Raw genomic sequence first — 17,220 nt, forward strand, 5'->3', positions numbered from 1 at the left:
TTTTTTAACAAAATATCAAAAGGTTCAACAATAAAGACAATTTTTCACAGCCTTCACACATTCTTCATTCTTATGGTATTAAGCAACCAAGTTTTTGACCAACTACTAAAAAAACAATAAACATAAGTGATGCCACAAACAAGGTTATTCGATGGTCAGGGGAGTAGATTCACCATGAAACAAGAGGCTATTGAATAGAGATCTGTTTCTCCCTATCTTGCATTGATATCAGCAGGAAAGAGTCAATAGACACAGTTAACCAGTCTGGAAGAGAACACAGACAGCTTCAAATGGAGAGGAGACGTGATTACAGGTTTGGAAGGAAATATTAGAAAATGGCTTCTAGAAAATCTTCCCACATCAGAAATGTTTTATTATTCTTTTTAAAAGCTCACCCACAGTGCTGAGTTGACATTTCCAAGGTGAACTAATTATGGAAATGGAATTCTCCATGCAGAACTCCCTCCTTTAATAAAACAGATGTACGACACACACCTCAAGAAGCTTGTTTAATAATTTCATACTCTCAGAGTAAGTCTGAATACCAAAAAGCCCAAAGCATCGTTTCTTATTTCAGGCCGTTAATGTCAAAGCAGGTGCAATACAGCAAAAAAGTTTGCTTTGGTAATTGGCTGTGACCATATTTCGCAATTGTTAAACTGAATGGCAGACTGCGCTCTAGACTCTGAAGCCCCAATAAACAGGATTTCCTTTTGCTCACTGCATATTGCATTTATAAATTATGTTGTGGTTTATAAACTTAATTGCTCATATTTCTTTAATTAAGTGTTACAGATTGCTTTACAAAATTCTCTGCAGACTGTCAAAATAACACTCCACTGACTCAAAGAGAGAGAGAAAAAAAACGGAGAAATCAAAAGAGAAACTTCCATAATGCTGTGTACTACAGTGAATAATTATAGGTTTGGTTTATAGTACATATCTATGTATTGCTCAGCTTGTACAGGATTTTTTTGGAGGTTGTTTTTTGTGATTGTTGCAGCCAAAAATTTATTTTTATGCAGTTTTTTCCCCAAAAATTTGTGATCCAATTTGATTTTTTTTTTTTGAGCTTTTTTTTTTTTCAGAAAACTACTTGAATTGGTGAACTTGCGATTGCACGAAATTGTTTTGCACACTTTTGTGCAAAACAAAAAATGTTGTCAATTCAAAAAATTGTTTTGTCATTTGCAGTGATGTCTGTAAATTAGACCTTTTAGCTATACTCATGTTTGTTCAGGTGAATCAAAGAGGTCTTTGACTGAATGCACATTGTGATGATGTCACATGATGCATCTTGGCCCAAATCTGCGGTAATTTTTAAAAATTGCATGCTCCTATGATATTTGAGGAGTTTGCCTGATTTGCCTGTCATTTCTGCCATCGCAAAATCCTGCAGGGACCGAATGCCATATATTAGCAGGGGTAGCTGGTGTCTAGCTAAGTACCTTGGACTAGCAAGGCTAAGTACCCCAGTCTTTCAAAGATAAAAAAAAAAAAAGACATCAATATAAGTTTAATTTTGGTATCCACATCAGACTATTTTCGATTGCCGTGGATGCAAGCTCAACAGCACCACCAATAGTTGTAAAAACACAGAGTGGTATGATGCAATGAGGTTGGGGCTGATTTCTATTTAGCACAGACTGTAGATTCATGCAAAGTGAAATGCACTGTAAAACCGATCTCCATTTGGACATAATTCATATTACGGCATTGATGAACACTAACAGATTCTTTGTCAAGGTATTGATACATATTACATTTGATTCCTCCCCTCTAATATCACAATCAGCCATTACTGCTTATTAGTCTTATAAAACTCCTTATAAGCACACTACTGTGACTGAAAGCTCTGTAAATCTGTGTGTTTATGAAACAATCTCAGAGCTCATATTTTTTAGGTTCATGAATATGCATGTGTTTATTCTTGAAGCGAGAGGCATCCTTAAGGATTTCCAATGAGCTAACATTATTTAACTTTTTAATTAAACTGGCCAATCTTTTTCAATTATGAGAAAAAAAAATCAAATTAAAACCTGGCTGCTGGTCACCAACTCCATCTTGATTCAATTATTTAAATTATTGTTTGCCTGAGGTACAGACTGTTCCATTTCCTCTATGCCTCTTTACTGTATATCTCTTACACCTGTAGAATTGTTGCAGGTGTTTGTATAGACAGCAGTAGATACATGTTCACACACACTTCCAGAGAGAATAGCCAGCTAACAATTTCACATCTAATTCATGTTTTCTGAATGCTTTTTTTTTTTGTAAATAAACTTTTCGTTATTCAGTTCAGAATTATTTATGTAAAACATAATTCATATATCTCTATGTTTCTGAAGCCAACTGTTATTACTGTAAAGGTTTTCATAACATCACAGCCTAACCTTCTAACATTCTTAAATCCTCTTCTGATGTGTTCTGATTCTTCTGAACCACCATGTGTGAACTCAATACCACTGAGACAGAAATCTAAGCAAACATATCCTATATATTTAAAGCATTCCTTCATTCAGTAAGTGCTTTATACTGGTCAGGGTCACGGCAAACCAGAGAGTTAATTGTGGGACTACAAGGAATAAAGCAGGAATCGTGGACAGTATACAGTATACTGTATACAAACCATATACTTGGTGTGTTCGCAAATCTCAAATCTTTGAGGTTTATTTCAAAATGGATATATTCAGTAATTCAATTATCTGACTTTTCACATGCATTTGAATAAAATAAAAAAATTATACCCTTAGGTACAAACACCACGGATGTGTGATACAAAGCAGCCTCTTGTGCTTTTTTTGCCACATGAAGGTTTAAATAACATGCAATTAATACTGACCCTTTTGCTCGCCTTTACACTGCAGATTGATGATTAGCCATTTAATTAATAGAGGAACACTTCACTGAACTGACAACGGTAATTTTCAGCTATTTATTTGGGAACTATCACTAAAAAGTGCTATTTTGTCTTTTTTTTCCAGCACATGAGATCCAGCTTTACCATCGGTACGTGCCTAGTAGAGGAGAAAAATATCTTTGCTATGTTTAAGCAGGATTCCTAAAGGGAGTGTAAATATACCAGGAGTTGCAATGTGCATACAGTATGTGTCTTTCAAACCGGATATTCCTTGCTGTTCTTGGGGGTTTTTTTCCACCTAAAAAATTGAAAAAGAATTGAGAATATAATATCTAAGTGAAACCAATAAAGATCCTTCATCTAATATAACAGTTAAAAATAACAAAAGAGTCTCCTATTTTTTCCATTCTCAACAAGACATTGAACAGGAGCTCCATATAAAAATCTGTCACTGTCATAGGAGGTGCTGGTTGTCAGTTGATAATGGAGCAGAGTATTGAAGGCCTTCGTCTGTCTGCTGCCCTAATTACACTAGCACGGCTCTCCACCCATGTGTTAACAACACTTGATTTATTTCCTGTTCGCTAGCTCAATAGGAACCGAGTTAATTGGTTTTTCAAATGAACGTTGAAATGGAAGGATCAGGCGTCATTAACTGCAGACCATTTTTGTAATGCAGGGTGCCTTGTAAGTCGGTGTTAAGGTCAAAGAAGTGAAAGGCAGGGGCTTTTGGAAACAACTGTTTGTTTAGTTGGTGATGATACCATAGCATACCAATATATTATACATAACTGTTTGGTTAGGATAAAAATAGGAAAGGGTTTTTTTTAAATTTTGTTTTGATTTTGGTGAAATGTCAAAGAGGATGTCCTTTTACTCTGAATAATTTGTCGCTGTGTGCAATCGATGAATATTACTTGACTGTTTTTATTTTAAGGATTTTAGAAACACAGCTAAATTGCAGTATTAGTCAGTATTAGCTATTATGGTCTTGAGAAGTTTGAGCTTTGTCCCAGCTGTCAGCTGAAATGTTTATGCTGCCATCCTGCCTGAATTCCAAGTCAGTGTACTCTGACAGAAGAGTTTACCCAAGGATTTTCTTTCATGTTTGTTTTGCCCAGGATAATGAAAGAGCATTATATCTGCAGTGCCTTAAGAGGGTCGAAAGAATGCTGTCTCAGAGGTTTATGGTATGGATTTAGCTAGAAGCAGCCTTTCATATTGGACATACTGTACTATAAATATAGACGTAGATCCATCTTTTGTCTGTGAATTTCTCATCAAATGACAATGTCAGAAGGCTAGTGTTCTCTGTTTTGCCAGAGATTATTTTTAAGGGCAAATCCTATTAGCGTGACTGACATTTTCATGAATGTGATTTAGACCCAGCTCTGTTTCACTGCTTCGATGTTAAGATTTTCTGAGCAAAAAGCCCTGTTAACAAAATGGTCCATTAAGAAGAAAGGGCAGGTCTCTGACCCGTTCATTATGAGAGGAAAACTAATAGAGCAAGGTTTCAGCTTCAGAGCCCTTAAACAACTTAATCCTCGACATAATCCTTAGCTTTAATTTGGCCTAATCCATGTTCACACTCATAAAACCACTGCTGAGCCAGAAGTAGAATTTCAATGTTGTTAAGGCAAAAGACATGACCCGAGTTGCTCTAGTTGCCAGCTAAGGTTTCCTACTGGATTAATCAAAAGAGATATGTTGATTTTTTATATTTCAATTAAAAAAAGTTTGAAAGCATGTGTAGTCAAGATTTAAAGTCAGCATTAGCATTAGTCCAGAGTAAGATAATAAATACAGATAAAGACCAGAGCCACTCAATGCTTGAACCCTTAATAAAGTGATAAGAACACTTTACTCTTTAAAAATGCAAAGGAAAAGAGAAACAGGAAAATGTGACAAGAGCAAGAGCACCAAAAATAAATGCAGAAATTATAGAAAAAGATTAAACTTTAAGACCATCTCAGCAGCTCGACTGGGAGCCACGGGTCTGTGTATTAACTTTGCATTAATACTTATGCAATTACAAATGTTGGTGTAGGAGACAGGCCTAAATATTAGTGGAGAAGATGAGAAAATGTTTAAGACATTGTTCAGAATAAATTACATCAATTTCTGTGTCACTTTGGGATTTTTTTTTAGGGATAGCACTAATCTCTCCTCTGTCAATCACAGCAACACTAGTCAATCGTGGGCACCTGCAAGCTCAGGTATTTGGAAGAGGGCAGTTAGTGCTTCCCTCTGAGTGTTCAGTTGCACTGCTGCAGCATGAGCAGCAGTTTGAAAACATGCAGTAGCTGGCTCCACATGTCTCAGACTGCTGAAACAGTCACATCATTATAAGTTCACTTTATGATCATTCAATTTACTGGGGTTTTGCAAATATACTGTATGTAAAGTATGTTTTAGAGATGTTTCCTTCTGCTGCTTACCTGAACTCAACTAACACAGTGTTACTACCTACCTACCTACCTGCCTACCTACCTACCTTTCTTCCTACCTACCTGTCTAACTTCCTACCTACCTACCTTCCTTCCTTCCTTCCTTCCTTCCTTCCTACCTACCTTTCTTCCTACCTTCCTATCTACCTACCTTCCTACCTACCTTCCTTCCTTCCTTCCTGCCTACCTACCTGCCTGCCTACCTACCAACCTACCTACCTTCCTTCCTACCTTCCTTTCTCCCTACCTACCTACCTTCCTTCCTTCCTACCTACCTTCCTTCCTTCCAACCTACCTACCTACCTACCTTCCTTCCTTCCTACCTATCTTCCTATCTACCTACCTACCTACATTCCTTCTTTCCTACCTACCTTCCTTCCTTCCAACCTACCTATCTACCTTCCCTCCTTCCTACCTATCTACCTGCCTGCCTACCTTCCTACCTACCTACCAACCTACCTACCTTCCTTCCTTCCTTCCTGCCTACCTACCTGCCTGCCTACCTACCTACCAACCTACCTACCTTCCTTCCTACCTTCCTTTCTCCCTACCTACCTACCTTCCTTCCTTCCTACCTACCTTCCTTCCTTCCAACCTACCTACCTACCTTCCTTCCTTCCTACCTATCTTCCTATCTACCTACCTACCTACCTTCCTTCCTTCCTACCTACCTTCCTTCCTTCCAACCTACCTACCTACCTTCCTTCCTTCCTACCTATCTACCTGCCTGCCTACCTTCCTACCTACCTACCTACCTTCCTTCCTTCCTTCCTGCCTACCTACCTGCCTGCCTACCTTCCTACCTACCTACCAACCTACCTACCTTCCTTCCTACCTTCCTTTCTCCCTACCTACCTACCTTCCTTCCTTCCTACCTACCTTCCTTCCTTCCAACCTACCTACCTTCCTTCCTTCCTACCTATCTTCCTATCTACCTACCTACCTTCCTTCCTTCCTTCCTACCTACCTTCCTTCCTTTCAACCTACCTACCTACCTTCCTTCCTTCCTACCTATCTACCTACCTTCCTACCTACCTTCCTTCCTACCTACCTACCTACCTACCTTCATTTCTCCCTACCTACCTACCTTCCTATCTACCTACCTACCTACCTTCCTTCCTACCTACCTACCTATCTACCTTCCTTCCTTCCTTCCTGCCTACCTACCTGCCTACCTACCTTCCTATCTACCTACCTTCCTACCTACCTACCTTCCTACCTACCTATCTATCTACCTACAGTACATTTACATTTACATTTACATTTAATAATTTAGCAGACGCTTTTATCCATTTTATACAAATGACTACCTACCTAACAGTGGACGGCTGTGGCTCAGTTGGTAGAGTGGGTTGTCCACTAATCGTAGGGTTGGCGGTTCGATTTTCGGTTTACATGACTACACATACCGCAGTGTCCTTGGGCAAGACACTATGTGTAACATGTGCTATGCACTTCATGCATATTCAGGAGTTGCAGCAAGTTCCCTTTTATACACTTATATCTTTTGTTTTTAATTGCATGAATTTAAAATCTTTAAACTGCTAGTACTCATGGGCATGTCCGGCCTTACATTCCCCACTCCCATAATTACAAACCATTCCTATTATAGTAATTGTACTGTAGTTACTGAACCACTCATAGAAGGTACTGAATAATATGATTGATAGGAAATACCTCAATAATGATAATAAATTAAGAGTTTAAAGGATAAATAGTGGGAAAGAGTCAGTAGGCTAAAAGTAGACATACAAGTAACAAATATTCTGAGTAGATGTGACTGAATAGACGTGGATAGGAGATATTTTGTGAAATCCCAGAGCTCTGATTTTATCAGGTTACATTTCATTTACACTTTGTAAAACCACAGAAAACCTGAGAAGGTGCTGCTGATATAAAAGGTGTTGCTTCTAGCAATTTCTTTTCCCTTTTCCCCACTCAAAAGAATTCCTCACTGAATTTCCTTGAGACAACACTGCTAACAATGTGTGAAGGGCATTTAGAAAGGCTTGATTAGACATAATAGGGAAAGATTATTTATTCCTCTGGCAGACACCTTTATTCAGAACAGCGTATAAGTGAGGCGGCATGCACAAGCAAACCATAGGGTATATACATACAGTATATCCAAGATACAGCTGAATGCAAAACTTTGTACATCCTTAGGACAAGAGGACATTTCATTTAGAGCAGCAAGATTTTGAGTTGATTAGGTTTCACAGATGTTCCTTATCTCATGTAACAAAAGAAATCGAATAATACAGGAGATACATCCTTACCCTATGTTCGCAAAAGCAAGTGACTAATCGCTTGTGTCATTTATAGTTTCTCTTATGGACATGCAGCAACCACTTTTGCGCACTCGCCAGCGTTGATGAGAAATAGTAGTAGCTATATATAGGTACTAAAGCTGACTAATTAAACACAAATTAATGCACTAATTAGAGTAGAAATGGCTTGTTTTATGTGTTATGTGCTAGGCTTCATACTAGTTTTAGCAAATTAGCAAAGCAAGCTAACTGTACTAGCGATGTCCATTTACCAGATGAGCTCTGCTACTTCCGTCCAAGTTTTATTTCTCTTTGTAATGTCTCTATACACATTTAATGAGAGATGACATGACGAAACCATGGTTAAAAGTTTTTTCCTCCATTTTTGCGTGTCAAACTAAATGTGGACTAACTCCACATGGGAACAAAAAAATCTCAATTCAGATGTCATTTGGCACAAAGGCCGAAGGTCCTTTTTAGTACAATTAATGACTTTCTAAATCCCTTTCCTAGTGTTCCATTCGAGATTTCTACTGACCAGTGATCAGTTTTTGACAAATTTTACTTATAAAATTGAGGGTATTCATTCAAACATACCATCTCATAGTTCTTCTCCTCTACAAACGACTCCGTTTGAGAGCTCTCTTTCGCTTTTTCAACCAGTGTCATCTTCACAGCTTTCTGATATTTTTTCTAGTATGAAGTCTTCTTTCTGCTCTTCTGATCTTCTGCCTTCACATATTTTAAAGAGGTTTTTCCTGCTTTGAATCCAGTTGTGACCGCTATTATTAACAGCTCTCTAGCCAATGGGATGGTGCCTGCCACTTTTAAACATGCTGTAGTACTGTTAAAAAGCCTCATCTTGATCAGCATGTCATGAATAATTACAGACCATTTCCAAACTATCTATCGTTTCAAGTCTTGGAAAAAGTTGTTCTCAGATTTCTTCGTACCTGAGTGCTTTTAGTATTTTTGATTAATTTCAGTCCGATTTCAGAGAACTTCACTGTACTGAATCTGTTTTGTTGAAGGTTACCAATGATATCTTACTCACTCTTGACTAAGGCTCTTGCTGTATTTTAAATTTACTTGATTTGAGTGCAGCATTATACACAGTAGATCATGATATCCTTTTGCAAAGACTTGATCATGTAGCTGGGTTTCAGGGGCCTGTGCTGGAGTGGCTTGCTTCTTATCTCAAGGAGAGAACCTTTTCTGTTAATGTAGGGAAGTGTTTCTCATCCTGTGCTCAAATTTCCAATGGTGTTCCCCAGGGTTCCATTTTGGGTCCTCTTCTCTCCTCTTTATATCTGCATCCTTTAGGTCATATTATTGTGAGATACCACTTATCGTTTCTATGCCGATGACATTCAGCTTTATCTTCCCGTGAAAAATAAGACCTGCTCTGTGTCTAGTTTGTTTGACTGTCTGAATGACATAAAATGCTGGATGGACGTGAAACCAAAATAATCGTTTTTGGTCTATCAGCTCTGTCCTCTGACATTATCAGTCAGCTTGGTCCCCTCTCTTCTAATGTGTGCGACTGTGTCAAGAACCTTTGTGTCATTTCTGACTCCACACTGTGCTTTGATAAGCAGATTGGTGCTGTTGTGAAAAGCAGTTTCTTTCAGTTAAGATCTATTGCTAGAGTCAAGATGATGCGCTCCAGGGAGGACATCAAAACTGTTATTCATGCATTTATAACATCTAGGTTGGACTGCTGTAATTCGCTCTATCTGGGTTTGCCTTGAACAACTATTGATTGTTTGCAATTGGTACAAAATGTGGCAGCCAGAGTACTGACTGGCACCAAAAAACGTGAGCACATTACACTGTGCTACTGGTCACGTTCCATGTTGATTTTAAAATTCCGCTTTTTGTTTTTAAAGCTTTGCATGGATTTGCTCCACAGTATTTGTGATCTTCTCCCCCCGTACACTTTTTCAAGACCCCTTCGATCATCCAGTCACTTACTGCTCTCAGTTACTCGCTCATGTTTTAAGCCTAAAGGTGACCGGGCTTTCTTGGGGGCAGATCCTAGGTTTTTTTAATAGTCCTCTTCACATTAAATCTTCCGTTTCTGTGTTTAAATCCTCTTTGAAAACCTGTTTGTATTCTTTATGTTTTAATTGAGAGTGTACATTTGGTCCTTTTTTGGTTTTTGTTAACTCTTTTAATTTGTTTTAATTCTGTTTTATATTTCTTGTACAGCACTTTGCTTTCAACATCTGTCGTTTTTAAATGCGCTTTATAAATCTGTAGATCAATGCTGTATTTGTTGCTTGCTGCTATCACTGAAATAGCAGCTTTGTATCATGGACATACACAGAAAAATAATACAGTAGTCATCAGCCACTTTGATGCTCGCTAGTGTAAATAAAGGGTTATAGTACTAAGATCACGAACTGCGAAATAAAGAACAGCTTTTCTGACTGTGCTATAAATAATAACTTGTAGGCCTACATTTTGCCTTTGTAACTGTCCCAGCCCTGAGAAAGGTCATGGCAAAATCTCTTTTCTCTGGATCAAACTCACATTACTATGTTTGTTGTCTTGTTGCAGGATTCACCCTCAACATATTTCTAACATATTCCAATTCTATTTCCTTGGTTGTGTTTCTTTGTAATACAATAATAATGTGCATGTACAATTTCCTTTATTTTACCCAGAAGCCTTGGAGATTGCACACTTTTGCACTCAACTGTATATGTTTAGCAATGGATAGCCGAGCAATTTTCAAGCGCCTTTCTCATAGAAACCCTCAAATCAATTTCATTTTGTGTTTGTATCTTGTCTTCCAAGGTCATCCTAAATTCCCTCAGTGTCAAATAGGATCATTTATGTAGATTAGTGGTTGGTGAATAAATAGATAATTGGAAAAGAAAATCGTGCTTCAATTTTATCAGTAATACACACTAAAACATTCTGTGTCACATCTCCATGTGAATAAGTAAGATGTAATCTTATTAAGTGATAAGAGATTAATTGCGGTGGTTGTCAGTGATACTGTATTAATGTGAGCTACGGGTCAAACCCTGAACTCCTTCCTTCAAACATGGCAAGTGAAACAATTATCCCTGCACATAATCAATATTTTCTGTTGGACATGATTCAGCCATGTTTCTCTCCTCACAGCGGGAGTGTATATATATATATAAGACAGATCCTTTCTTGGTGTAATTAAAAATTGATTTTTCACTATTAAACAATTAGAGTGCTGTATTCTGAGTCCTTATGAGTGTAAGTCTTCTCCCACTGACAATCACCCGGAGTATTTCTGTGCTTTCAGGGTTATGATGATGGATATGATGGGGAATATGACGAACAGGGTTATGAGGCCTACGACGATGGCTACAGCAACCAGTCCAAAAGGTATATATTCTCTTTTCTATCTGGGGTGATGGCTGGGTTATGATCCACATGGGTTTTACTGTTGTATTCTGCAAAAGTGAAGCCGAAATCAAAAAACTATGGCAATATTTACACTGAGAAATTTACTCGTATTCAGTATAGTGGTAACGCAAGTACATCTACATACATCTGAAGTATGTTCAGATGTTCATATCACTAGATTTTTCTTCTTCATTGGAAACAAGGGTTTTCAGGGGTTTTTTCAATTGCATTTAGACCACCACCTTTAAACACAAGCACTTGCCTTTAAGCTTAAAAAATAAAAATCAGGGAATAGAAAATGCAGACTAAAGAAGCTTATTGTGTATTTTCTTTGCTGACAAATGAAATGTGATGTAACATAAAAGCAAGAGCCAATTTTACGATGATATACACCTATCAGCCATAACATTAAAACCTTATATACATTAAAACATTATAGTGGGATATATTAGGCAGCAAGTGAACAGTCAGTTCTCAAAGTTGGTGTGTAGGAAGCAAGAACAAATTGGCAAGTGTAAGGATCTGACGTAAGGATTTGACAATGGGTCAAATTGTGATGGCTAGCTGACTGGGTCAGAGCATCTCCAAAACGGCAGGTCTTGTGGGGTGTTCCTGGTATGCAGTGGTTAGTGCCTACTAAAAGTGGACCAAGGAAGGATAATTGGTGAAACAGTAACAGAGATGGCACCTGAGTAAGAGATGGCACCAGGATGCACTATGGGGAAAAGGCAAACTGGTGGAGGAAGTGTGATGCTCTGGGCAATGTTCTGCTGAGAAACCTTGGGTCTTGGCAGTCACCTGGATGTTACTTTGTTGCAGACCAAGTACATCCCTTCATGGTAACGGTATTCCCTAATAGCAGTGGCCTCTTCAGCAGGATAATGCACCCCGCCACACTGCAGAAATTGTTCAGGAATGGTTTGAGAAGCATGACAGATTGTTCAAGGAGTTGATTTGGCCTCCAAATTCCCCAGATCTGCATCCAATTGAGCATCTGTGGGATGTGCTGGACAAACAAGTCTGATCCGTGGAGGTCCCACCTCACAACTTACAGAACTTAAAGAATCTTCTGCTTACATCTTGGTGCCAGATACCACAGCACACCTTCAGAAGTCTTATGGAGTCCATGCCTTGACAGGTCAGAGCTGTTTAGGCGGCACAAGGGGGGCCAACACAATATTAGGCAGGTGTTTTTTATGTTATGGCTGATTGGTGTACACTATATGGCCAAAAGTATGGACACCTGACCATCACTCCCATATGTGGTCCTTCCCTAAACTGTTGCCACAAAATGCCAGAATTATATAATTCTTTGTATGCTGTATCATTACAATTTCCCTTCATCTAGTGTACAAAAAAAAAAAAAAGGGAAAGCCTTCCCAGAAGAGTGGAGGTTATTATAGCAGCAACATTTTATAAAATAGCACTTGAGATACTAAATTGAGAAATTGAATGTGTGGTATGTAGGCTTTTTATTAAATATTTAATTCGCTACTTTGATGTTTTTTATATAGCAGTGTTTTCGAGAATTATAGCATTTGATATAACCATGTCATTTCGGGAATGACATGGTTATATCAAATTGTCAGATATAGCCACTGGTCTTAATACTGCTCCTCACTCTAACTGAAGAAAATTCAATATAAATGCAAAGTCAGAACCGTACATGACTGAAACACGCCTCAGTTTTGCTTAAACTCCACCCCGTGCATGTTTCCCACACAGCTTCTGAATAGTGCTCAAGTCTGTGTACTGATTTGTGCAATTCCAGTATTATTTCCTATTTCTAGGAGTATATATGACTCCTGGTGTGTTATGGTTGGAATATATATATATATATATATATATATATATATATATATATATATATATATGTGTCTTAAACATTGATTTTATGTCTTAAACTTTTTTTTTTTTTAAAACAATTGTCTCATTTTTATTGCAGTGGTTCAGAATATTACGAATATGGCCATGGAACCAACGATGATACATACAACAATTACGGTAAAGGTCGCTCTCTTTTGTTAGGCTCCAAGCTAAATGGTTATTAAAAAAATAGCTCTACACTTACCTGATTGTATATGTTCCTTGTAAAGAGCGATGTTTTAGATTTTAGAGGTTTCACACCACCACTCATGCGCACTCAGATTCAGCTCTTTATACAGTGACATTTACTGGAAAAGGTCATCCTGTTTCTCCTGAAAGTGCAGAAGGCATACAATGTTCTCTATTTGTAAACTCAGAAAGAATTGTGGCACTGTATCAGGGCTTTAAGGAATCATAAGCTGCCCATTCGCTCATTAGGTGGGTCAGAAACTGACATTTATTATCGAAGTCTTTATGACAGACGCTCAACAGTCCCTCTCTTCTTGTTTATTTTTTAACGCCGATATTAAAACAGAACGGATAAACACCCAGATGGTCATCATAATGACACCCACAGGCCATTCGTGGATCTTATATGTTTAAAACCCAGCTCAGTGGAACATACTGCTCAGTGGGTTATCATCTGAGCAGAAGGAAATTTATTTGCGCCTGCCAGAAAAGTAGAAGCTTCCTGATCTTGTCTCCGTAGTGGTGCACCACAGAGTTCTGTTGACATTGCAGGCTTAAAATTAGGCTTACACTCAGGCTTACACTCATACGTTGCCCTTGCCGAGGACATACAGCACTCCCCTTCTCATTTCCCTCTCAACAGTAATGGTAACCCACTCACAGCAATGAGATAAAGAAAAGCCACCTCCTGTTTTTCCAAATAACCAGAGTGCTGTGCTCGGTGGTAGCCATCTTACCTTGGCAGCTTGCTGCAGGGGAGGCTTTAAGATGCATACCGAGTACAGGAGCAGAGCCAGAGCCAGGCTGGAGGCCTCAATGCAGCCCACTGAGAGACGAGCCATGGCCTTTTATACGCTGCGTTGCCTTTTGAGCGTCTGCCCTCACCGGATTATGTCCTAAATCAGGGATCGTGCTGCTCTTGGCAGGGGCTCCATCGCTCTCCACTGGAGCCATTTTCACATTGTGCCTTGTCCGTTCCAATTATTCATTATACAGCGTGCCAAATTGTGCACTGGAGTGCCTTGGCATGGCTGATGCTAAAACAATGCCTCATAATCATTCAGTGACATGAAACCAAAATCTCAGCGCTGCACTTGTAATGTGATTTAAATGAGCACAATGTGTAGCGGTCTGAGCTTTACACATGAAAGTAGCCTAAGTAGATCACAGAACCTAAAACATTTCATGTGCTGTGCTGTACTATTACTCACAGTATTTAATATGAACGTTTCTGTTTTGTGAACGTGTTCTCATACTGCTCATTTCCTCTGCAATCTCGCCACAGAACTGTAGTGGAAACACCACGTTAGCTGTATCGAGTGTCAGGATTCCCTATCCTGAAGGTGGCCTGATTGTTTTGGGGATGGCCCACTGAGCACGTTCATAGCGCATTGATTCCCAGCGTGTGCTGTATTTATATGACAGCTGGATCAGCCAGCAATTCTTGCTTCTTCTTCCGAGCTACTGCTAGCTGATAATTAGGGCAGTGTGACATTGCGTAGCGCTCAATTCAGCTGAAACTGAACAGCAACAAATCTAGACAGAGCTCATTGAGATACCTTTCGTGTTTGCTGCTTATCTGCTGGTTACTCTAATGTTCTGCATCATTGCATATCTTGAATAACATCCTCAAACGCATATTGCTATATTGTGGCTGTGGGAAATCAGCGAAAATTCACTTAAAGCGTCAGTGTGCAGTTGTTGAAGCAGAGCCACAGCTGCTGCAGGAATTAGACCCGAGTTTCACAGTTTTATCAGACATAATAGGGAGAAGTTAGGTCAATTTGGATGACTGGGCAGATGGATGGATAGGTTGAATGAATCATTTATTCACTTATTGTAATTCAGATTTCAGATTCTTATGATGTCTTCTGGTCCCTTTACCTGTAGCTGAAGAGGAATGGACTCAGCCGCGGCCGAGCCTCAAAGCTCCAGCTGCAAGAGTTGCACGAGGGGGCTACAGAGATCACCCCTATGGTAGATACTAAAGGTGCTCCACATCAGTGATCTCCCCTGCCTGGCATCCTTATGTAATAATCTAAAAAATATCAAATAAAAAAAAATTCAAACACGCAAAAACATGTATTAGGTCAAAACCTAACCTCCCCTAACCAAGGAGCGAGAAACTGCATACAGCAGATGGATTTGATAACACGATTTATTCATACATCTAAGAAACCCAAAAGGATCTTGCATTAAACAAAAAGACTTCCATTTGAATGCTGCTTCCCTTTAGTTGTCTATTGTTTGCTCCCCTGAACCTAAAGCATGGAGTTACGTACAAAATGATGCTTCCTTGTTCTTGGCTACCATTTCACCAAGGCAACCGTTAAGTGTTAGACCCCCCTACCCTCCCCCCCATATTGTACATAACATCTTTCTTAATAACGTCTTGATTTGATGACGGTAAATACTGAGTTTGTATATTTTGATTTTGATATCGGTACTGGGATTGAAAGCAATCAGCTATGTATGTAGCTACCTACAAGTGATCTGCTGTGTGTTTAGCCTGTATTTGTACATAAAAATGTAATAAAAAGGACATAAATCATCTTGTGTAAGCTTCTCTAAATAGGTGGCCATAATTGTTAAATTTGTTCTTGCCATAATTTGTTAATAGAGCATCATTATTTTTTTTCTCTTTTTTTTTGGTAAAATTAGATAAGCACATACTTGTTTTTAAGTAATAAATGCCTGTTTTAGTTCAGGAAGTTGCTAATATGTTCTTTTTTGATTTTATACTTAACAAAGAAAAGCAGCAAAAAAGTAACTTTAGAGAAGTTGTGAAGACATTTTGTGTAACAATAGATAAGCATTAATACAATTACGACTTTGTTAAATAATTTTAACTCTAGCACTAAATTGTTCATTGAATATTGACTCGTCATTTAAATGTTTAAGATGTTAATGGAAACCAACTGTTTAGATCAATAAACTGAATTTTTTTAAACATATCCTTTAAGCTTGACCTTATTAAACCAAAACTCTGGCTTGTTTGCACTAGCGTGACTGTGAATGATTCGGAGATTCAGGAGGTAAGAACAGTAAAATTGTCTAAATGCCTTCAGTCATTGGTGTTAGTCAGTATAACCCCAGTATGTGAATATGGCAGATATTCACAATGTTTCATCACTCATTCGAGTGAATGGGATACATTTAAACTGCTATGTCTCTTTTACCTTTATTCTTATTCCATTGAACATCAGAAAGCTGCATTTGTGTTGTAATACCAGTGCTTTTAAATATCAGCTATTGAAAGTCACTACCTTTTAGAGTCCTGAACTTCCTTCTGTGACTGTTAGAGCTGAATGCCGACGCGTATTAAGAGACTGAAAGGATGACTAAACATTAAGCAGGTAACCCTAATAATAATAACTCTAATGTTGCGAATGCCAGTCATAAATTAAGTTACTTACACTTAAAAAAGTAAACCTATCCTGTCTAACCCCAAATAAAGCCGCTAATTACAGTTAACTAGCGCCTTCAAAAATGACTCGCTAACACATAAGACAAAAATTAACATTGTATCCATTAAAAGAACTAAAACTGATATTAATACCTGAGCAGTTAAACTAAGCTTTTAACCAGAACACGAGGAATAAAAAGGAGATGGTTGCTTCAAATCAGACTCTCTGTGACAGCTTTTGTCCCGACCCACAAATTGGTTTACTTTTTTGATAGTGGCACAGGCTTTGTCATCCTGTTTTTAGCCCTTACATCCATCTTGCATGTCATTGGAAATTTGTTTCGACTTTTTGTCTTTATTCATTGTCTGACATATTTGTAATATATCATTATCAACACAACGTTTTTTGAAAAATAATATTTCTTCTTCAACAGGTCTCTTTCCCTGAGCTGAGATACCGAGATCATCAGAAGGGGTGAGGAAAGACTCTACTTCTGTTATACAGACACATATCAACTTTTGCAAAATAGGGTCATTTCCTGTTTTGTTTTTTACAAATTCAATTTGTCTTACTGTCTCAAAATGCAAACTAAATAATTAAATAAATAAAAAAAATTAAAAATGCACTGCAGACCACTACTCAGTTAAATGAAAGGACAGACCAAGATGGTCTAGAAATGTATCAGTTTACTAAATAAACTAAATAAATATGATTTAACCTTTGTTTCTAGCCATCAGCAGGATTTTATTGTTGCCTCATTGGAGCATGATTTTCTTTATGGCAAA

The 17,220-nt window shown here is 38.2% G+C and overlaps 1 protein-coding gene across 1 annotated transcript in view; it reads left to right on the forward strand.

Moving 5' to 3' along the window:
* The window catches only part of khdrbs2 (KH domain containing, RNA binding, signal transduction associated 2), a 90,364-nt gene extending 74,396 nt beyond the window's left edge, over window positions 1-15,968 (forward strand). Inside the window, exons 7-9 of the mRNA XM_017463223.3 lie at window positions 10,870-10,952; window positions 12,919-12,977; window positions 14,919-15,968. Of these exons, the coding sequence (XP_017318712.2) occupies window positions 10,870-10,952; window positions 12,919-12,977; window positions 14,919-15,016 (240 nt within the window). The 3' untranslated portion in view covers window positions 15,017-15,968. The remainder of the gene's footprint in view (window positions 1-10,869; window positions 10,953-12,918; window positions 12,978-14,918) is intronic.
* The last annotated feature ends 1,252 nt before the right edge of the window (window positions 15,969-17,220 follow it).

Source organism: Ictalurus punctatus, chromosome 3, assembly GCF_001660625.3.
Source record: "Ictalurus punctatus breed USDA103 chromosome 3, Coco_2.0, whole genome shotgun sequence".
Taxonomy (NCBI): domain Eukaryota; kingdom Metazoa; phylum Chordata; class Actinopteri; order Siluriformes; family Ictaluridae; genus Ictalurus; species Ictalurus punctatus.